Source organism: Oncorhynchus mykiss, chromosome 6 (genome assembly GCF_057628025.1).
Source record: "Oncorhynchus mykiss isolate SJ-2025 chromosome 6, ASM5762802v1, whole genome shotgun sequence".
NCBI lineage: Eukaryota > Metazoa > Chordata > Actinopteri > Salmoniformes > Salmonidae > Oncorhynchus > Oncorhynchus mykiss.
In genome coordinates, this window is record NC_143027.1 from 53,669,967 (window position 1) to 53,692,905 (window position 22,939).

General features: G+C 42.1%; 1 protein-coding gene across 1 annotated transcript in view; it reads left to right on the plus strand.

Moving 5' to 3' along the window:
• LOC110526153 (protein kinase C-binding protein NELL1) overlaps positions 1-22,939 on the plus strand; it is a 408,096-nt gene that overhangs the window by 349,343 nt on the left and 35,814 nt on the right. Inside the window, exons 15-16 of the mRNA XM_021606800.3 lie at positions 3,705-3,800; positions 21,695-21,835. Coding sequence (XP_021462475.3) covers positions 3,705-3,800; positions 21,695-21,835 — 237 coding nt within the window. The remainder of the gene's footprint in view (positions 1-3,704; positions 3,801-21,694; positions 21,836-22,939) is intronic.

A 22,939-nucleotide genomic window follows, 5' to 3' on the forward strand; every position in this document is an offset into this window, starting at 1 on the left:
TGGTTGAGCTGGAGGTCACTGGAGCTGCTGTGGGGGAGGGAATCTCTCCCTTACACCCCCCCTCCCCCTTTATGCTGATTGCAGTAAAATGATAATTAGACAAGTAGATACACTGAGTCAATATAAGTGTAATTCATTCTTAAGTGCGAGGTGTATTAGTACAATCAGGCTCTTAATGAGTCTCTTCTTTCTAAGGGGATCCAGTCAAATGAACAGCACTAATGGGTTTTGGCACGGTGCTGAGTGGTTGTTTATTGCACTGATGTATCAGTTGGTATATTTAGAATGCTTTTATGACGAAACCGGGGTGATCCTTATGTCAGCGAATGGATGGTGAGGGGTGAGGGGGCCTGTGTGAGGGGGCCTGTGTGTCTGTGTAGTGTGTGTGTGTGTGGGTATGTGTACACACACAACACCATGAAGAGATGTTTTCCCCATTTAGACTCATCCTTCAAATCATGTCATTAATTAAACTTACTGAAAGAAATTGAGACCTGCACACTGTCATCTACTGTCATCTGTCATCTACGAAGAACAGGCATTTAACCTCTGAATTGTGGAGAGTAACACCAGGGGCTGAGGATTTTTCTAGAAAAGTGGCCAATTCGTTGATGTAAATACTGAAGAGTACATTGATTTACTTGTCATATGTTTTACCACCTACACCACTTTCAATAACTTTGTAGAACAGTCCTGTATGCCAAATAAAATCAAATGGTTTTTGGAAGTCGATAAAGCAAGCGTACATTTTGGTGGATATGTTTATCTATCAGGGTGTGTAGGGTGTAAATATAATCAGTCGTGGGATGTTTTGGTGTAAATCCAATTCGTTTTTTACCCAAGACATTGTGCTTATTAAGGACGTTTAGAACTCTTACATTTATTATACTACAGAAAACCTTTCTCAGGTTACTGTTCACATAAATGCCTCTGTAATTGTTAGGGTCAAATTTGTCTCTGTTCTTAAAGTTTGGGGTTATGAGTACTTGATTCCAGATAACAGGGAAATAACCTACACTCAGGATCAAATGAAACAGTTTTAATATAGCCAATTGAAATGTTGCACTGGGGAATTTGAGCATCTCATTTAGGATGCCATCAGGTCCGTAATTGGGGAGTCCAATGGATTTTGATTGTCCTTGATAGCTTTTTGTAAGCCATTCAACCTCTCATGAATTTGGCATTGTTCTGCGTTTGCATCAGTTTGAACGGTGTTGTAGAGTGTTTTAATATGTGCTCTTCATATGTCACCATTTTGTATCTCTAATAACTCTAGTTTCAATGTATTTTTTTTTTAAACATTTGGCCAGAAGTTGTTTGTGTTTATGGTCTTCTCAATTAGTCTCAGCTGCTTGCTGTTGTACTGTGCTTTTTTGTTTCTGACTGTACGTTTATAGAGTTAAGTTAACAGTAATTAAGGCGTAATTCACCATTATTTGGGTCTCTGTGCTTTTGGTTTGATGGTGTTCTAAGTTTTTTCCTCATAATTTTACAATCTGCATCAATCCAGTTATCATCTGTGGTCTTAAAAAAAAAAAAGTTTTATCAATTGCAGTTGTGCTTTTTGCCGTTAGCCTGAATATATTGTTGATGTTTTTTACTGCTTAAACAGAGCTGCAACAAATGTTTTTGTTGATGGTGCTTTCACTGTTGTTTTTATGGCAAAGATTAAGACAATTAGAAACAGTATGGCCTGTAATAAAGCTGTTCCCTCATGTGGTCGTTAGGACAGGTAGTGTTCCTGTGCGCGCATTTGTGTCACCACAGATGAGCATATTTCCCTGGGCCTGGAAATGGCATGTCTCTTCCACAAAGGTGTGGAATATCTCCTCTGAGTAATATGGAGATTCTGAGGGGGTTATATATTGCACAAAGGAACACATATAACAAGTACAATTTAATTTTTCAGTTTTAACCAAATGTGATATTTATCAATTTTGAGGGGATCAATTTGATTTTGTAGTTCAGATTTGTACCAAATGATCAACACTCCAGAGTCTCTGCTTCTATTGACAGAGCTGTGATTCTGTAACGGCACAATTACCTCTCTGTAGCCTGTGGAACAGTGAGTGACTATGTCTGCCTTACACCATGTCTCCTGCAGAATGATTAATTCAACATCGTTAAATTGTTTTTTAAACTCCAGTCCAAAGGTTGAGTTCATGCCATGAATGTTCCACATGCTAACTGATAGCAGAAATACAGTAACTACTAAGTTAAGAGTGAGATACAACAAATGTTTGCTGTTATCCATTGTTCAAATTTTTTTATTCATTGAACAAGTCAACATTTAGTACAATAGATGTGTGCGTGCATGCGTGCGTTTAGTGCAGATGTATTAGTGGAGCTGTTTAATCTCACTCAATCCTACAGAGTTCTCCTGTCCTCTGAAGGCCTCCGCGTAGCTGCGCTGGTCCTGCTGTTGGCCCTGTGGAGGGGATGGGGGCCAGGTCTGAGCCGGGGGCTGCCTCTCTGGTCTTGTAGAGGTGGTGGTCTGGTGTGGGGTAGTAAGCTGGGCCTGCTCCAGTCTGGCTGCGTTGATGGAGGTGTTGATGCTCCGGTGGTGGGTGGGGCCTGTGGGGTGCTCTGGGTCTGGTGGGGTGTTGAGTGGGCCTGGGGCTCTTTGGTGGTGCATTGGTCTGGTAGGGGTCTCTGGGTGGTCCTCTGTCTAGTGCGGTATGGGGTGTGGTCTACCAAGTGCCACGTCCTTTAGAGACATGGCAAACATCCCTACTGTCTGCTTCCTCAGGTGGGAGTGGTTGTGGAGGTGCTCTGGGGTGATTATTGGGTGGTGAGGAACTTGCACGTTCGTGAGTAAGCCACACCCTCTAGTGATGTTATCATTGACTTTTTGAATGGTACGGTGATGAAAGTCTTTGCAGCAGAGGAGATGGTGATGTGGGAGTTAGGCAACTACTCAGAGGCCCTCTCTGCTACTCTGTTGACCAAGCTGCCTACTCTCTCCTGCTCCTCTCGCAGTTTTTTTGTGCCGGTGTGAATAATAGTGTGGCCTGGTATGCCAAAGTCATCCTGCGTTTCTGGCCACCATATTTTGGACACCTTGTAGTGGGGGAAAAGTTTATCCTCTTGGATGAATGTCCCATTTGAGGATGAGGATGGCCACCTCAGTGGGTTTTACCAGAGTAGTGGGTTTACGGTGTGGGGCTGGGGTACAAAGGGCCTGTGTACAAGGAGGGGTGTGTCACGGGGGGCTAGAGAGCTTCTCTCTCTAGTAAGTGTCCCCATGTGAGCCTCTTGCTGACTGGGGGTGTGGGTTAAGGGCGGTCGGTATGGGGGGTGGTGAGGGGCTGCAACTTCTCTCTATGAGTCTCTATAGTCTGTTCTCTGTGCTTGCAGCCCCCTCTTATTGACACACAACTCCTTTGCCATCTCCTCCTTTACCTGCACTAGCTCTCTCCTCATGGTGGCTTTTTCCTCAAGCACTGTGGCAAGGCTCTCTCTCAACTCCTGGACAGAGTTCTTCACTTGTGTCCTGCACTGGTTGATCTGGTCCTGTAGCAGCTCTGTGTCTGGGCTGGAGGTGGTGTAGCTGGGATGCTGCTCCTTTAGCTCAGTAACTCATTCCTCTAACAGAGCCAGCCTGTCTTTCAGTAGCCTGATGCTGGTGCTTCTCTCTCTCTCTCTTGCTTTCCCTGCTTCTTTCTCTATCTCTCTCTCTACTTTCTCTCTCTCTTTCTCTCCAGCATTCTGTGAGGAGGGGTGTAGGAGCGGAGGTACCTGTGTGTCGCCCAACACCTGCGTCTGCCCCTCAGGCTTCACGGGACTCCACTGTGAGACAGGTATGACTGTAGTAGCACACTGTAAAAATATATGTTGATTGAACATACAATTGTAAGGCAACCAGCTGCAATAGGTTTGTGAGTTTGCTCACCATGTGGCCACATAGCTGAACCTGTATGTTCACTCAACTTTGAATCTTAGGTTGAGGGAACATGGAATTCAACTTAAGAATTGAGTCTACCTTATTTGCATATTTCCCAGAGTACCTTGCATTTATAGTGAATTGTAGTTAAAATTTGTTAGCAACAGAGGCATAGTTTTTGTATGGTTTTCAAAGTGATTGTTATCTTTAAACTCTATATGACAATACATTACATACACAGTGTACAAAATATTAGGAACACCTTCCTAATATTGATTTGCACCCCTTTTTGCCATCAGAACAGCCTAAATTTGTTGGGACATGGACTCTACAAGGTGTCGAAAGCATTCCTCAGGGATGCTGGCTCATGTTGACTCCATTGCTGACGCAGTGGTCTAAGGCACTGCATCTCAGTGCTAGTGGTGTCACTACAGACCCTGGTTTGATCCCGGGCTGTATCACAACCGGCTGTGCCCGGGAGTCCCATAGGGCGGTGCTGTTCTTGATGTACCGAACTGTCCACCTGGCACCTACAACCATACCCCTTTCAAGGGCACTTAAATCTTTGTCTTGCTCATTCACCCTCTGAATGGCACAGATACACAATCCATCTCAATTGTCTAAAGGCTTAAACATCCTTCTTTAACCTGTCTCCTCCCCTTCATCTACACTGATTGGATTTAACAAATGACATCAATAAGGGACCATGGATTCACCTGGTCAGTATGTCATGGAAATGTGTTCCTAATGTTTTTTTACACTCAGTGTATATCAAAAGGCCTTTCTTTAAGGGACTTGTTACACCCTAACAAAGTGGTCTTGAACAAGCCACATCAAGCCTGCAAGTTACATTATGCTGGCTTGCAAAGTGATGTGTAATTCATATTGGAGTGAGGATATCCAACAATTTGAACTTTTAATCACCTTCAACCTGCATTCACTGCCGTCGTTTTTGATCGACTCTTTTTACTGATTCAAGAGTCATGATTCATGATTAACTTTTTCAGAGCGACTCGTTCACTTTAGTCATTCGTTTCACCTGCTGGCCAAAATAAATTCTACAGCAGGATTAGTACGTGCTCCTCCAGCTCAGTGGCTCTGGAGATGTGCTCCGACCAGTAACTGTGTATTATGTGCAGGGAGCAATTTCCAAATGCCTGAAGGTACCACGTTCATCTGTACAAACAATAGTATGCAAGTATAAACACCATGGGACCACGCAGCCGTCATACCGCTCAGGAGGGAGATACGTTCTGTCTCCTAGAGATGAACGTACTTTGTGCGAAAAGTGCAAATCAATCCCAGAACTACACCAAAGGACATTGTGAAGATGCTGGAGGAAACAGGTACAAAAGTATCTATATCCACAGTAAAACGAGCAAGAAAGAAACCACTGCTCCAAAACCGCCATAAAAAAACGGATATATGGGGACAAAGATCATACTTTTTTGGAGAATTTTCCTCTGGTCTGATGAAACAAAAATAGAACTGTTTGGCCATAATGACCATCGTTATGTTTGGAGGAAAAAGGGGGAGGCTTGCAAGCCGAAGAACACCATCCCAACCGTGAAGCACGGAGTGGCAGCATCATGTTGTGGGGTGCTTTGCAGCAGGAGGGACTGCTGCACTTCACAAAATATATGGCATCATAAGGGAGGAAAAATATTTTTGATATAGTGAAGCAACATCTCAAGACATCAGTCAGGAAGTTAAAGCTTGGTCGCAAATGGGTCTACCAAATGGACAATGACCCCAAGCACACTTCCAAAGTTGTGGCAAAATGGCTTAAGGACAATAAAGTCAAGGTGTTGGAGTGGCCATAGAAAATTTGTGGGCAGAACTGAAAAAGCGTGTGCGATCAAGGAGGCCTACAAACCTGACTCAGTTACACCAGCTCTGTCAGGAGGAATGGGCCAAAAACACTTTTTTTGGTTACTACATATATTATTTAATCGTTTATAAGACTTCACTATTAATCTGCAATGTATAAAATAGTAAAAATAAAGAAAACCCTTGAATGAGTTGCTGTGTCCATGCTTTTGACTGGTACTGTATCTACATAAATACATACTCTGAACTCCAACATTGCTTTATTACATTCTTTTACATTTTTAGATTGTTTTGTATTGTTAGATATTACTACACTGTTGGCGCTAGGAACACAAGCATTTCACTACACCCGCAATAACATCTGCTAAATACTGATGTGTATTGTCTTTTTTTGTGGGCTCCCATGTGGCGCAAGACATTGCATCTCAGTGCTAGAGGTGTCACTCCAGACACCCTGGTTCGAAACCAGGCTGTATCACAACCGGCAGTGATTTGGAGTCCCATAGGGCGGCGCACAATTGGCCCAGCGTCGTCCAGATTTGGCCATCATTGTAAATAAGAATTTGTCCTTAACTGATTTGACTAGTTAAATAAATAAAACATATTAAAATGTCATTAATGTAAATGCCAGTAGTGTGATTTCAAATATATATTTTATTTATATTCTGGCTTCTAAATTCTAAATTGACCTTACGGTAATTTCTGAAACTTACTTGAATAATTGTATGCTGAACTCTGTGTCTCTCTGGTTATAATGTTTTAAGATCGGACAGAATTGATAGAGGTGGGGATGTTGCTATATTTACAAAGGACAATTTAAAAATGTCTGTATCTCTTTCTACCTCTGTCCTTAAGCAGCTTGATTGTCTCGTTCTTAATGTGGGCCTTGGTCATATTAACCAGCTGGCACTAAAAGGAGTGTATCGCCCTCCCTCTGCTCGCTTATTTGCTCTTAAAAATGTATCTCAATCACTATCTAAATATGGTAAATCTGAACTATTATTTAAGAGTGATTTTAATATTGATTGGAGGAAGCCAGTGTTTGATACGCTGAAAGATATTTGCCATGAAATGAACCTGTCTCATCTGATAACTTAGCCTACACGGCCGAATCCTAAAGATCCATCCATCTACCCTGATTGATTTTGACAAATACTCCAGATAAATACAGTATGTTGCTAGTGTGGTTTTCCCACCGGATTTTTGACCATTACCCAGTTATCGGTGTCAGAGATGTGAAAATGCATTAATCTAAGCCTCACTCTTGCTGCGGGTGATTGTTTGATCCACAAAACCATACTGTATACATCAGCCCTTCTTTGGGACACTGTGTTAACAAACCAAACGAGCTTCGATGCCATACAACACTCCTTCCGTGGCCTCCAACTGCTTTTAAACGCAAGTAAAACTAAATGTATGCTCTTCAACCGATCCTTACGAGCGCCCGCCCGCCTAGCATCACTACTCTGGACGGTTCTGAATTAGAAAATGTGGACAACTATAAATACCTAGGTGTCTGGCTTGACTGTAAACTCTCCTTCCAGACTCATATTAAGCATCTCCAATCCAAAATCAAATCTAGAATCGACTTCCTATTTCGCAACAAAGCCTCCTTCACTCATGCTGCTAAACATACCCTCCTGCTGATCCTTGACTTCGGCGATGTCATTTACAAAATAGCATCCAACACTCTACTCAGCAAATTGGACGCAGTCTATTACAGTGCCATCCGTTTTGTCACTAAAGCCCCATACACTACCCACCATTGCGACCTGCATGCTCTCGTTGTCTTGCAACATATTCACCGCCAAACCCACTGGCTCCAGGTCATCTATAAGTCTTTGCTAGGTAAAGCTCCGCCTTATCTCAGCTCACTGGTCACCATAGCAACACCCACCCGTAGCATGCGCTCCAGCAGGTATATTTCACTGGTCATCCCCAATGCCAATACCTTCTTTTACTGCCTTTCCTTCCAGTTCTCTGCTGCCAATGACTGGAACGAATTGCTTTTTGTACATGATCTTTATTTTAGTGACCTTAATTGTATCTTAACTATCCCTGAATCTGATTTAGCTTGAAGCTTTTTTGTAAATTTCTAGCTTTTTTGCAAATCCCTTCAATACTCTTGTAGATAATGTTGCCCCCTTAAAGACCAAGAGAGTTAAAGGTAGATCGAATGCCTGGTTCATTCCTGAATCATTCATCAGGGAAATGTTGCCTGGAACACAGGCTTAGGCCTGGATTGAAAATCTGAGGAATCAATGGAAGGCTGATCAGAAGGGCTTAATCGGATTATTATGTAACCCCTCTTTCTGATTTTAAGGGGAACCCGGCTAAATTCTGGAAAACTGTAAGGGTTGCACTTCCTCCTCTCTCCCCCAACAAATCAATTCAGTTTCTGGCCCGATTAAGGACAAAAATGACATCATTGATCCAGTTCATTTACATTTTATTTCACTTGGCTAACTTTTTGAAAGAGCGTCTAACCCTTCTCTAATTGATGTCTTAACGCCGATTTGGGATTTTTGCAGCTTGACTCGGAAAATGGTATTGAGGTTTTTGCATTTCGGCAATTCACAGAAAAAAATAAGTCCTTAATGCCTTAATTGCTATAGATACCAAGAAATCCACAGTGGCTGATGCAATTTAAGCCGGGTCTGCTCAAGTGTAATGCCCCCTCATTTGCTGGCTGAGTAACCCATATCTTAAATCTAACATTGTTATCAGGAAATATTCCTAATGAATGGAAAACAGTTTATGTGCTGCCACTCCATAAGGTTTAGGACAGCGCACAGCACTATCACAGCAACCATTGTGCTGCCTTCTTTGTGGACCTGTCAAAGGCGCTTGACACTGTTGATCATGCTATGGGCTGGGCTCTGACACCTGTTTTATGATTATCTGTTGAAGGATTATCGATACTAGGACCTGTTCTTTTCACTATTTACATAAATGCTATTGAACAATCTGTTAAAAATGTTTAATTGTATGCACATGCGGATGATACTATTATGTATGCAATTACTCTGTATACATCAACGATGTCGCTCTTGCTGCGGGTGATTTCCTGATCCACCTCTACACAGACGACACTATTCTGTATACATCTGGCCCTTTTTTGGACACTGCGTTCATTAACCTCCAAACGAGCTTCAATGCCATACAACACTCCTTCTGTGGCCTCCAACTGCTCTTAAACGCTAGCAAAACCAAATGCATGCTTTTCAACCGGTCGCTGCCCGCTCCCGTCCGCCCGACTAGCATCACTAATGTGTTGACCCTTTTAACGTAAAGATGGTCTGTAATTGTCTCTTGATCTCCTCAGACCATTCAGCATTGTAAAGTGGGAGCAGTTAATTTGTCTTGTGATCGACTGATCGAACTTAGCACTTAGGAATCTCTGTTTCTCCATCACCCACTCCACACCCCTCATAGGTTCTTCGTCAAAACAGTCCCCCCTTGTGGTTTAAACTTGGACGGTTTTCCCAAGATGTGAACCACAATGTAGAAGTGGCCACGAATTGTCCTTTTGGTGGCTGCGTTTCCCGACCACCTCGTTCGGTTGGAATCTTGGTTGACCTAGGCAATAACTTTGCGACAAGGTTAATGGCACATGACATTCAAGCAATACACCATTACATCTCCTTTTCTATGAGTGGACACCGTGGTACTTAATTCGTGGTGGTATGCCAGACTGTTCATGGCAGTCGTCTTGTTTTTCTCCGAGTTGTTTTGAAAGCACAATAAATCCAGCGAATGCCAGACTATGATGACAAAATTTACCCACAAAGGACCGCAGTGCCACCTTCCTGTTCAAGTGAGCACAGCACAACAAGTTGAGTTCAAAAATGTATTGTATGTTGCTGCATAAATGATGTAATATGCCAGGGAGATATGTATACTGTAGCTAAGAAAGTAATACTAAGTGTATGTTGTGTAATAAGATGTTAGCAGCCCATGTGCCTCACCCTAATAATTTCATCCAAACTGTTCTGACTTGATGTTGCACATGTAGCCTGTAACCTATTTAAGAGAAATGTTATAATCAAATATTGTAAGAGCTTTCATTGTCTGCTTATATGCCCTCTTTATTTATCCTTCGGTTCTGACTTGGTGTACAGGGAGAACACTGTATGAACGGCCCATGGTCTGAATTCTGTCGCTGTACATTTCAAAAGTGCTAAACAAATACTATTGACCTCTGTCCTAGTTCGCTCATTAATGTCTTAATCAAAATTACTGGTTGTCCCCTTATGCCAGAGTTTGTACATCTCAATTGTAATTAGAAACCATATTTGTTTAACTTCTTATGATATAGGGGACGCTTGCGTCCCACTTGGCCAAAAGCCAGGGAAAATGCAAAATACGCGGCAAATTCAAATAAATTATGTAAAAATCAAACTTTCATTAAATCACACATGTATGATACTCAATTAAAGCTACACTCATTGTGAATCCAGCCAACATGTCAGATTTTTAAATACTTTTTGGCGAAAGCATAAGAAGCTATTATCTGATGATAGCACAACAGTAAACAAAGAGGGTAGCATATTTCAACCCTGCAGGCGCTACACGAAATGCAGAAATAAAATATAAAACATGCCTTACCTTTGACAAGCTTCTTTTGTTGGCACTCCAATATGTCCCATAAACATCACAATTGGTCCTTTTGTTCAATTAATTCCGTCCATATATATCCAAAATGTTATTTGGCGCGTTTAATCCAGACAAAAACAGCTTCCAAATTGCGCAATGCCACTACAAAATATTTCAAAAGTTGCCTGTAAACTTTGCCAAAACATTTCAAACTACTTTTGTAATACAACTTTAGGTATTTTTAAACGTTAATAATCGGTCAAATTGAAGACGGGTCTATCTGTGTTCAATACAGGAAGACAACAAACCAAGCTACTTTTCAAGTCTTGCGCAACTCTCAACAGTGTTACGCAGTTCCTAGATAGCCGTACTTCTTCATTGCACAAAGGAATAACCTCAACTAAATTCTAAACACTGGTGACATCCAGCGGAAGCGGTAGGTACTGACAACAAGTTCCTAAGAAATACAGTTTACCAATGAAAACTCACTGAACAGACAGAGACCTAAAAAAATACATTTTTAATGGTTAGTCCTCGGGGTTTTGCCTGCTACATAAGTTCTGTTATACTCACAGACATGATTCAAGCAGTTGTAGAAACTTCAGAGTGTTTTCTATCCAAATCTACTAACAATATGCATATCTTATATTCTTGGCATGAGTAGCAGGAAGTTGAAATTGGGCACGCTATTTATCCAAAAGTGAAAATGCTACCCCCTATACCTTAAGAAGTTATTAAGCAAATCAGCCATATCATTTCCTGACTGGTGCAAGGGTCTAAGGCACTGCATCTCAGTGCAAGATGCATCACAGCAGCCCCTGGTTCAAATCCAGGCTGCATCACATCCGGCTGTGATTGGAGTCCCATAGGGCGGCGCATAATCGACCCAGCGTCCTCTGGGTTTGGTAAGGTCGTCATTGTAAATAAGAATTTGTTCTTAACTGACTTGTCTAGTTAAATAAATAAAAATATCAGCTATTTTTATAAGCAGTAAATGAGGCGGAATTAGCTGTTTTGCTGTCAGACTAGGCTCCGCTGATTGCCAGGTATAGCAGTGCTAAGATGTTGGGACTGCTGTTAGGACAGTTTTATGTAGGCCCTAACAGTTTGTGGACACCGTTTCTCACTGTTGTCGTGCAATTCATGTATCGTTAAGTGTTGTGTTGTGTAGTGGCTTTGCTGCCATACATCCAAACTTCTTTTTTTTGCCCCACCAAGATTTACATGCTAAAATTGTCACTGCTTTTGAGTCCCATCTGCATTTGTTGGCCCTCTGACTCTTCTCTTCAGATTTCACAGCCAACTTGCAAGCGTACTTCAGTCATCTTCTTAGCCTTTTAGTGTAGTTCTGGTGCGTGGTTCCATTGTGGCCAGCTGGACTCAAGGCCAAAACAAAGGTCAATGGGTAACCAAGCTTGTCGCCCAAACATGTGAAAGAATGGAGTCTCATCTGTTGTGTCACTGAAAGTGCATGTATGCATGCACTAGAGGTTTCACATAATGCCTCCAATCTTTTCTCTTGTCACTCAGTGTGCCTAAAATGTCCAATAAAGTATTTTTGAACCGCTCAACAGGATTACCCCAGGGGTGGTAAGGGGTTGTTCATGATTTGACGCCAGCAATGGAACATAATTCTGATATCAACAAAATTGGTGCCTTGGTCTATGACTCCTCTGAGGAAATCTATAATGTAAAATCAAATTGTCCCAAAGTGCTCTGGCGGTTCGGGCTATAGTTGGGATAGCTAAAGAGTACTTTGTAATATGATCTGACATTAGTAAGATGTTTCTGGTGTCTGAATTGTCAGGTTCAAGTGAGAGAATCTATACAGACTAGTTTTAGGGGTATAGATGTTTTGATATTCACTAGGTTTGCAGATTTCTTTGCACTCTATCCCTACCCTTACGCAACACGCACCTCAGACTTTTTTACACTTGTCCACTTCAAACTCCATTCTAGGCCAGTAAAAGTAGGCCCTTGCTAGATCCAGAGGTCTCAGTACGGCAGTATCCCTTTTCTTCATGGATACCCTCTATAGCACATTGCCTGTGACTTATGGATATTACCATTTGGAAGAAAGGTTCTCCAACCTTTCAAAATAGCACTGCTTCTCTGAGAACAAACGTATCCCATTCTCTGAGCATTATCTTGACTACCGTTGGCTCTTGCATAATTTGTTTCTCACTTCTCATCAGCGTATTACCACTGAGAGTTGTGGGTCTTCCTGCTGAAGCTTATACCAATCTGCTGCTATTAACCCAGGCAAGTGGGGTTGACCTGGCCACTGTTGTGGTTCTTCAAAATCCAAATGGTACGGCTCTTTTATCTTGATTCAAGACCTTCCACCATGGCAGTGTCATTGGCATCTACATCTTCTTCATCCATGTGTGTTTGAATGTATGAGTATTCTTGCTTGATTGTTGATTTGTCACCATGTGCACCTGTGAAGTTGCATCCAGGACAGCCTTATCCACTATGGTATCTGCATCAGTCAACTCCCTCACTCTTGACTTCAGTCTCATTATTCTCCTCACTCTAAATTCACAGCCATTGAGGTAGTCCTGGAACTTATCAGTGATTGCCCACTTGAGAGAAAGAAACTCCAGCTTATGGACCAGATATTTCTGTTCACATTGGCTGGCATATGCAACTACCCACATCTGTCCATATTGCATCTGATACAGGGCTGCACCAAGGGCTGAAGTGCTGGCATCAGTATTACGCATATATCAAATCCTCCAATCTGCAAATGCAAGAACAGGTGCAGCCTCTCAAGGATTGTCTCAAAGCTGTCTGGCAACAATCATCCCATTGTCCTGAGAGTGGTGAGCTCTTCATGGGCTGCCCTTTCTTCTTCACGGAGGGATTTCTGACTAGAAGACAATTCAGTGGCCTCACAAACCTTCTGTAATATAGAAAAACCAAGGAATGCCCTTACTTCTGGAAGAGGCCAGGTCTTGAATGCAGACACTTTGTTTTTATCAGGCTTGATTCCCCTCTCAGAAATGACATGCTCCTCAAGCGTCTAAGAAAAAATTATGAGGTTATCAAGGAAAGCAATGGCTTCATCCGGGTTTATCCCTGCCCATCACCTTCTCCATCGTCCGTTGGAAAGTAGCAGGTGCATTGGTCAATCCCTGCAGCATCATCTTGAACTGCCAATTTCCAAAAAGAGTGGTAAAGGCTGTTTAAGGTTTATCGCCCTCCATCTCGACCTGATAGTAGCCGCTTTTCAAGTCCAGCACATGGAACCATTTGGAAGCAGCAAGAAGCTGAAGGTCTCCTCTATTCCCGCTCAGTCAAGTGATTCAACTTTCAATAGTCTACAACCATCCTTAAGGCATCATTCTTCTTCCTTACAAGCACAATGGGAGAAGCATAGGAGATATCAGATTCCTCAATTATGTGTGCTTCAATTAGCTCATAAAGGTGCTGCTTCAGATCAAAAGAAATCGTCTGGGGACACACAGAGTACGCTGCTTGAAAGGCACATCAGTTGACACTTTGATCCTATGTTTCACTCCAGATATATGCCCTATATCAAAATCATGCTTGGCGAAAGCATCTGGGACTTTTCGATCAGTCTCTTAACGTTCGCAGAATTAAGGTGCAGCTGGCAAATATTTTAAATGAAAGTCAGACGAAAAAGTTGACTGTTCAACACAGATAACTGTCTCTGGGGATTCGTCATGACAATTTTGTACCGTTTCTCTTCCATTGATAGTTTTGACCCATTCCACTGCACGTACATCTGCAATGACTATTTTTGGTGCGAGTGTAATATCATGCTCTGTCTCATTCTTCATCAGAACATTGTAGTTCACAGGCTCTGCCTGATACAACACAAGTAGCCCTCCTGGCAAACTTGGATCTAAAGGCTCCTCTAGCACAGAACACTTAAACTCATCAACACTGCCGATTAATTCACCGGAGACTTCAACAGTTTCCCCTTTTGAGACCAGTGACCGGCTTGCTGCTGTTCACTTGTGACTGTCCATGACAGGGGATGTGACTCGATGACAGACAGCTCGCAGTACATGGACAAAGTCTTCGCAAATAGTGAGTTGGTCAACAGCGCTGTCACCTGTAATATCTCTACAAGACCTAACAACAAGCTTCAGAAAATATGTTCCTATGATTAGGTTACCCCAGAACAGATTGTAGAAAATGATGCAGACTCGTACATACTTTTCATTTCAGCCATTTAATGTCTGATGTCCCAAGTGCTTTGCTAAATATTGATGTAAAAAAAAGAAAAAGAAGGAGCTGTTTCACTTGATCCGTTCTTACTGCAACTCTCTGCCCTAATTATTGCAGAGCCTTTGACCTATGTTTTACTTGACAATATTATCTGGTATAATCCCCTACTTTTTCCAAATTTCGTTGTGATACAGCCTGAATTTGAAATGTATTCAATTGAGATTTTGCATGTGAAAATGTGAATTTTGTTTTTAGAAATTTTTACTAATTCATAAATTAAAAGTTGAAATGCCTTGAGAGGAAGTATTTTACTCCGAAATACGATTAGGAATAAAAATTTGCTGACCAAGTCATATGTTGCATGGACTGGGTAAAAATAAAAAAGCAGACACTGAATATCCCTATGAGCATGGTGAAGTTACTAATTACGCTTTGGATGGTGTATCAATACACCCAGTCAATACAAAGATACAGGCGTCCTTCCTAACTCAGTTGCCGGAGAGGAAGTAAACTGCTCAGGGATTTCAAAATAAGGTGATTTTAAAACAGTTATAGTTTAATGAATGTGATAGGAGAAAACTGATGATGGATCAATCACATTGTAGTTACTCCACAATACTAACCTAAATGGAAAAGTGAAAAGAAGGTAGTCTTTACAGAATCAAAATATTCCAAAACATGGATCATGTTTGAAATAAGGCACTAAAGTAATATTGCAAAAACATTGACTAAGAAATTAAATCTTTGTCCTGAATACAAAGCATTATGTTTAGGGCAAATGTATTTATTTATCTTATTTTCAATGACGGCCTAGGAACAGTGGGTTAACTGCCTGTTCAGGGGCAGAACGACAGATTTGTACCTTGTCAGCTCTGGGATTTGAACTTGCAACCTTCCGGTTACAAGTCCAACGCTCTAACCACGGGGCTACCCAGCCGACCCAATCCAACACATCACTGAGCACCACTCTTCATATTTTCAAGCATGGTTGTGGCTGCATCATGTTATGGATATGCTCGTGATCGGCAGGGACTATGTATTTATTTTTAGGATGAAAATAAACAGAATAGAGCTAAGCACAGGCAAATTCCTAGAGGAAAACCTGGTTCAGTCTGCTTTCCAAAAGCCACTGGCCTAGTAACAGTGTTGACTTAAATTGTCTTGATAATCTATAGCAAGACTTAAATGGCTGTCTAGCAATGATCAACAACCGACTTGATAGAGTTTGACGAGTTTAAATAAGAATAATGGGCAAATATTGTACAATCCTGGTGTTCAAAGCTCTTAGAGACCTGGCCAACATCCGGTGAAATTGCCCAGCTCACAAAAGTATACAATTATTTTCCAGCCAGATAGAGGAGTCACGAAAGTCTGAAATAGCGATAAAATGCAGCACTAACCTTTGATCTTCATATGGTTGCACTCACTAGACTCCCAGTTACACAGTAAATGTTTGTTTTGTTTGATAAAGTCCCTCTTTATGTCCCAAAAACTAAATTTTGTTCAGAAATCCCATGGCTCCAAGGAGTTCACAGCAGGCAGATGAATACATAATAAAAGTACCGGTAAAGTTTATCGAAACATGTCAAACGATGTTTGTAATTAATACTCAGGTTGTTTATTGTTTTTATAATCAATAATTTTTCAATAGAAATGAAAAATAACAAAAATAACAAAGTTCCTCTGACCAAAATGGCTGTTTACTTGTCGTTTTTCGAAATAAAAGCCTGAAACTGTCTAAAGACTGACATCTAGTGGACTCCATAGGAACTGTAATCTGATTCCTAACCCATTATATTATCTATAGACATTGAGTTTAAAAACAGCCACATTAAAATAATTCCACTTCCTGGATGGATTTTTCTCAGGTTTTCGCCTGCCATATCAGTTCTGTTATACTCACAGACATTATTTTAACAGTTTTGGAAACTTTAGAGTGTTTTCTATCCAAATCTACCAATTATATGCATATCCTAGCTTCTGTCCCTGTTTGAAAATAATTTAATCTGAGACATGATTAGGAATCTGAGCATGGTACTTTCAAAAGTTAGGCCTACCTTTACATGACAGACGGTAGACCAAACGACACAGAAAAATGTAAGCTTTAACTGCTGGCTACTCTTCTTCCTTAACCCAATGAGAGTAAGTGTTTCCTTAAAAGCTGTCTGGGTTTAAACATCTATTTTACAGAAAGTGAATAGCTTAGTCAATTGATAGTGACAGAATTAGATTACTTCCCAAATAAAGTAATGTTTCCCTCCCTCAGCTATAGAAGGTTGTATAAACACAACATGCAAAAATGTCAATGTTACTGTTCGTATAAGTAAATCAGTCAATTGAAAGAAATTCATTAGGACCTAATCTATGGATTTCACATGACTGGGCAGGGTCACAACCATGGGTAGGCCTGGGAGGGCATAGGCCCACCCCATAGGGAGGGCATAGTTGGTTTTTTTTTTACCACAAAGGGTCTTTATTATAGACAAAAATACTGCTCAGTTTCAGACAATCCAGCAGGTGATGAAGCCGGATGTGGAGGTCCTGGGCTGGCATGATTACATGTGGTTTGCGGTTGTGAGGCTGGTTGAACGTACTGCCAAATTCTCTGAAATGAAATTGGAGACAGCTTATGGTAGAGAAATTAACATCCAATTCTCTGGCTACAGCTTTGGTGGACAGTCCTGCAGTCAGCATGCCAGTTGCATGCTCCCTCAAAATTTGAGACATCTGTGACAAAACTGCACATTTAAGAGTGGCCTTGTATTGTCCCCAGAACAAAGTGCACCTGTGTAATAATCATGCTGTTTAATCAGCTTTTTGATATGCCACACCTGTCAGGTGGAGGGATAATTGAAGAGAAATTCTCACTAACAGGGGATGGTAACACATTTGTGCACAACATTTGAGAGAAATAATATAAGCTTTTTGTGCATATGGAACATTTCTGGGATCTTTTATTTCAGCTCATGAAACATGGGACCAAGACTTTACATGTTGCGTTTATATTTTTGTTCAGAATAGTAGTAGCAAGCTATCAAAGTTGACCTCAGGTACTCCTTCTCATCTTCCATCTTCCTTCTCATCTTCCTGCTCTCAGAACATAGGCTAGTCTGCAGGAAAGATATTGCATTTTTTGGACTAGGCCTTAACAACAAAACAATAATTTGACTCTCCTCCTGAACTACCAATGTAGGCCCACACAGCACAGCATTGGTTAGGCAGCACAAAAAAGGGTTTTGATCAGCATGACCAGAGCAGGCGGTACATTTCTGTAAACTTAGCACTAGTAGGGCGAGTTCAAGTGTGTCATAGGCCTACATGAGCCCCAAGTCCATAACAAACTGTTTTGAGGACAGCCGTTTTAGCAACCCCTGATAGAGTTCTGTCTGTGGCTCTTCTTATGTCAGATTTGGCCCGCTCAAAGTGGTCAAGCTTCTGACCGACAAGCCTCGTCACACCACTGCCAGAGAGAGAGACCTAAGACAAGGAAGAACCCACTATTTACCTTGGCTATAGCCTACATATTTATTAAGTTTGTCATTCTATCATTTTCATGGAATGTTTGTTGTAATTACATTTAGAATTTATCAGAATTCATTTTCCATAAATATTTTTAACAGCTCCGTGTATTCTCAAATTGAAAAAAGTGAGGGAGCTCCACCACACTACAGCAGCACTACATCCCTGGCAATGTAATGAACATGAGGGGAGACAGACCTGGTTTCAAGTGCAGGGCACTGTCACACGGAATGACACTGGAGAGACGAAGCAGGTACGAGGAGTAAAACATTTAATTATAACGGACAGAGACGAGACAGGAACAGCGTCAGAAACAAATTCAAAAGACAAAAACATTACAATGCAGCAGCGGGGAACAGAGCAAGGGAACAGACAAATATAGGTGAGGAAAAGAACATGTGACGAGTCCAGGTGAATCCAATAGCGCTGATGCGAGTGACGAGGGAGGGCAGGTGTGAGTGATGGATGGCAGGAGCGTGTGATGCAAGGTAATCTGGCCCCCTCAAGCGCCAGGGGAAGGGAAGAGCGGGAGCAGACGTGACAGGCGCAGCAGGTGTTTATTGCAAAGGACCACAGGAGGAGGCAGGTAGCTGGGTCCAGGAGCAGGCAGAAGGTCATACACAAGTGGTCCAAAAGGGCAACAGTACAGGCAGGGAAAAGGCTCGTAACGTAGTCCAGGAGATCAGGCAATAGGTAGATAACAGGAAATCCGATAGGCTAAAGGACAGGAGATATGCATGTTTCGAGCCAGTCATTCTCAACCCTGTACACACTCACAGCAGAGATGGGTCTAGCTAGCATAAGCACTGTGTGGTTCCCTACAGAAACTATGAGATTCTTTTAAAATTCATTTATTTTTATTTTAGACAATTATTTGATGATATACATACATTAATAATCCAGTAGTACACATGTATTGTAACCTTTTAGCATGTAAATCTTGGTGGGACAAACAAACAAAAAATGGTGTGTTAAGAGTCAGGAAGCAAGTTCAGGGAGCGAATAATTTAATGAACGAAACATAATACGAACAATGCACAGACAGGAACAGAAACAATAATGCATGGGGAAGGAACCAAAGGGAGTGACATATATATAGGGAAGGTAATCAGGGAAATGATGGAGTCCAGGTGAGTCTGACGCGCAGGTGCACGTAATGATGGTGACAGGTGTGCGCCATAACGAGCAGCCTGGTGACCTAGAGGCCGGAGAGGGAGCACACGTGACAGTACCCCCCTCCCCAACGCGCGGCTCCAGCTGCAGAACTCCAACCATATGACGATCCCGTGGAACATAAGCGGACCGAACCCCTCTGCAGAGGCGTGGGAAACTTGTCAATCCTGCAGAGATGCAGTAGCATGGCGACGTAGAGCGCTGAGAGAGAGCATACATGACAGTACCCCCTCCCCGGTGGGTTCGGCTCCAACCGCAGGACGCCAACCTAAGGGACGATCCCGGTGATCAGGATCGGACCAGTCACCCCTGCTGATGTGCGGGAACCTGTCGCCGGCTGTGACGCGGGAACTTGACAGACCGGCTGAGGCAGGGGAGCCTGGCGATCCAGCTGAGGCACGAGAGCCTGACGAGCCGGTGGATGCAGGGGAGCCTGGCGATCCGACGAAGACATGTAACCTGACGAGCCGGCTGAGGAAGGGGAGCCTGGTGATATGGCTGAGGCATGAAAGCCTGTAGCGGTTCACAAAAATAAATAAGCGAAACATAATACAGAACAAGAAACACAAACAAGGCACAGGCACGAAACAGAAACAATAACACCTGGGGAAGGAACCAAAGGGAGTGACATATATATATAGGGAAGGTAATCAGGGAAATGGAGTCCAGGTGAGTCTGATGACTCGCAGGTGCACGTAACCATGGTGACAGGTGTGCGCCATAACGAGCAGCCTGGTGACCTCGAGGCCGGAGAGGGAGCACACGTGACACCAGCAAAGCCACTACACAACACTAAACAATACATTAATTTCACTATGACGGTGACAAACGGTGCCCAAAACTGTTAGGGCCTACATAAAGTTCCAAAAGCAGAGCTTACTTTACAACCGCTACAAATGGCTATCATCGGAGCCTTGCCTGGCAGTGAAACAGTTAATTCAGTCTCATTTACTGCTTTTAAAAAAAAACATGGCTGACTTGCTGAAACAAATGTGGTTTCTACTGACAATTGAGATGTTCAAATGATGGCATAAGGGAACGAAGAGTGGATAAAAGGCAATCCGTAATTTTGATTAAGACATTAATGAGCGAGCTAGGAAGGATGTAGTCGATAGAACAATTTGTTTTGCACTTTTGAAATGTACAGCGACAGAATTCAGAAAATGGGCCATTATTATAGTATTCTCCCTGTACACCAAGTCAGAACCGTAGGAGAAATAAAGGAGTCATATAAGCAGACAATGAAAGCTCTTACAATATTCAAAGATTACATTTCTCCAAAACAGTCTATAGGCTACATGCGCACCACCAAGTCAGAACAGTAGACTACGTTATGAGGAGGAAACGGACCAAATTATTAAGGTGAGGCATATGGGCTAATAACAGCTTACTACACAACATACACACAGGTATACATACTGTAGCTAAGAAAGTAATTATATCTCCCTGGCATATTACACATTTTTGGACTTACCTTGTTGTGCTGTGCTCACTTGAACAGGAAGGTGGCGCTGTGGCCCTTCTTGTGGGCAAATTGTGTCATCAACGTCTGGCATTCTATAGATTTATGGTGTTTTCAAGACAACTGTGAACTCGGGGAAAAAACAAGGTTAAATCATGTCAGTGATCTTCAGGTCGGAGCTCTAGAAAGAGGCACGAGTTCCCAACTTGGAATTCCGAGTTTTTCCAGTAGGAGCTCGTTTTTTTCCTGAGTTCCCAGTTGTCTTGAACTCACTGAAGTCTGAGAATTCCCAGTTTCAAGTTTCCAGTTGTTTTGAACGCTGCAGAAGTCATGCTGAATTGACAGCATGGCCAATGTACTGTATTCAAACTTTTCTGTCCCATGGTGTTGCAAGTGAATGATTTCCAAGCTTAAAAGGATAAAGAGACCCTTAAACACAGACTTGGACCACACAACCACTCCACTGAATGTAAATCTATGGTAGCACCCTAGGGGCTTGAATTTCCGAGCTCTCCCTGTAGATTTTGCTGTGATGTGTCCCCATAAGTGACAGAACACTGAGCCAATCATGGTGCAACTAGAGAACATTACCACCCCCTACGTTCCGTATTTCCCGCTGGCTGCCCCACGACTACAGAAAGCATTAAACTATGGTGCATTTTGGAGATGCCATACTCAAGAAAGCAAAAAAGATGTTTGTATGCAGATTTATTAACTACATTTTTTAAATGTTTTACATTGTTTGCAAACTGATATGTGACACGTATAAATGTCACAATAACATGCAAAACAGGCAACCGCCCCCCCAAAAATGTATTCAAATGTTGTTAGCTAAACAGATGGGGTTCAAAACATGTGGGGCTCTGCTCCACCTACCCTGATTGACAGCTCGCCACTGATTCTAACAATCAGGAGACAGTTGGGATTACCTTAAGTGCAAATGTTCTATAATTACATATAGATTAAGTAATTCATATGATCTTTGTGAAAAGATCATGTTGATGCCATCAGATATACTGTGTTTCCACCAGACATTGATGAGTGTGCGGAGGTCCTGATCCAGTGCCACATTCACTCCCGCTGTGTCAATCTGCCGGGCTGGTACCACTGTGAGTGCAGGAACGGTTTCCATGACAATGGCTCCTACCTGATCGACGGGAGTTCCTGCATCGGTTAGTATGCAGTCATTATATTCCACCTCTGTTGGTTGTCTCCATCTCTACTGCTCCTGTCCATCTTGGTCTTCTGTAGCTCAGTTGGTAAAGCTGTAAATTGCTTGGGATAAAAACTGTCACACATTACAGGGGAGGGGGAGGGGGCTGTTAGCATGGCTATGCAGATTTCTTTTGTGCTGCATGTTGCAGTCTTTTGTTATGTAGTCTGAATAAATGAATGAATGAATGGAATTTGATTTGCACATCATGAGAACAGCAATAATAAAACATATATAAATAGTAGACACGGACTAACAATCAATGAGAATACAACATACAACATGAATGTATATATAAATCAATATCAAATACTGTTTAGTGCATTACATGTGATTCCAATCTCTGTTACTGTCAGAAGAGCATGATTTCTCCAATTAAGTCAGGATGTAGCGATGCATCAATCATGCAGAGATACAATGGTCAGGAATACACAGGGTAACATCACTATCTATAATAAAAAATGTACAGTGGCTTGCGAAAGTGTTCACCCCCCTTGGTATTTTGTTGCCTTACAACCTGGAAATAGAATGGATTTTGGGGGGGTTGTATCATTTGATTTACACAACATGCCTACCACTTGCAAAATATGTTTTATTGTGAAACAAAGACATAAGACAAAAAAACTGAACTTGAGCGTGCATAACTATTCACACCCCCCCCCCCCCCCCCCTCCAAAAGTAAATACTTTGTAGAGCCACCTTTTGCAGCAATTCCAGCTGCAAGTCTCTTGGGGTATGTCTCTATAAGCTTGGCGCATCTATCCACTGGGATTTTTTGCCCATTCTTCAAGGCAAAACTGCTCCAGCGCCTTCGAGTTGGATGGGTTCCGTTGGTGTACAGCAATCTTTAAGTCATACCACAGATTCTCAATTGGATTGAAGTCTGGGCTTGGACTAGGCCATTCTAAGACATTTAAATGTTTCCCTTTAAACCACTCGAGTGTTGCTTTAGCAGTATGCTTAGGGGCATTGTCCTGCTGGAAGGTGAACCTCCGTCCCAGTCTCAAATCTCTGGAAGCCTGAAACAGGTTTCCCTCAAGAATTTCCCTGTATTTAGCGCCAT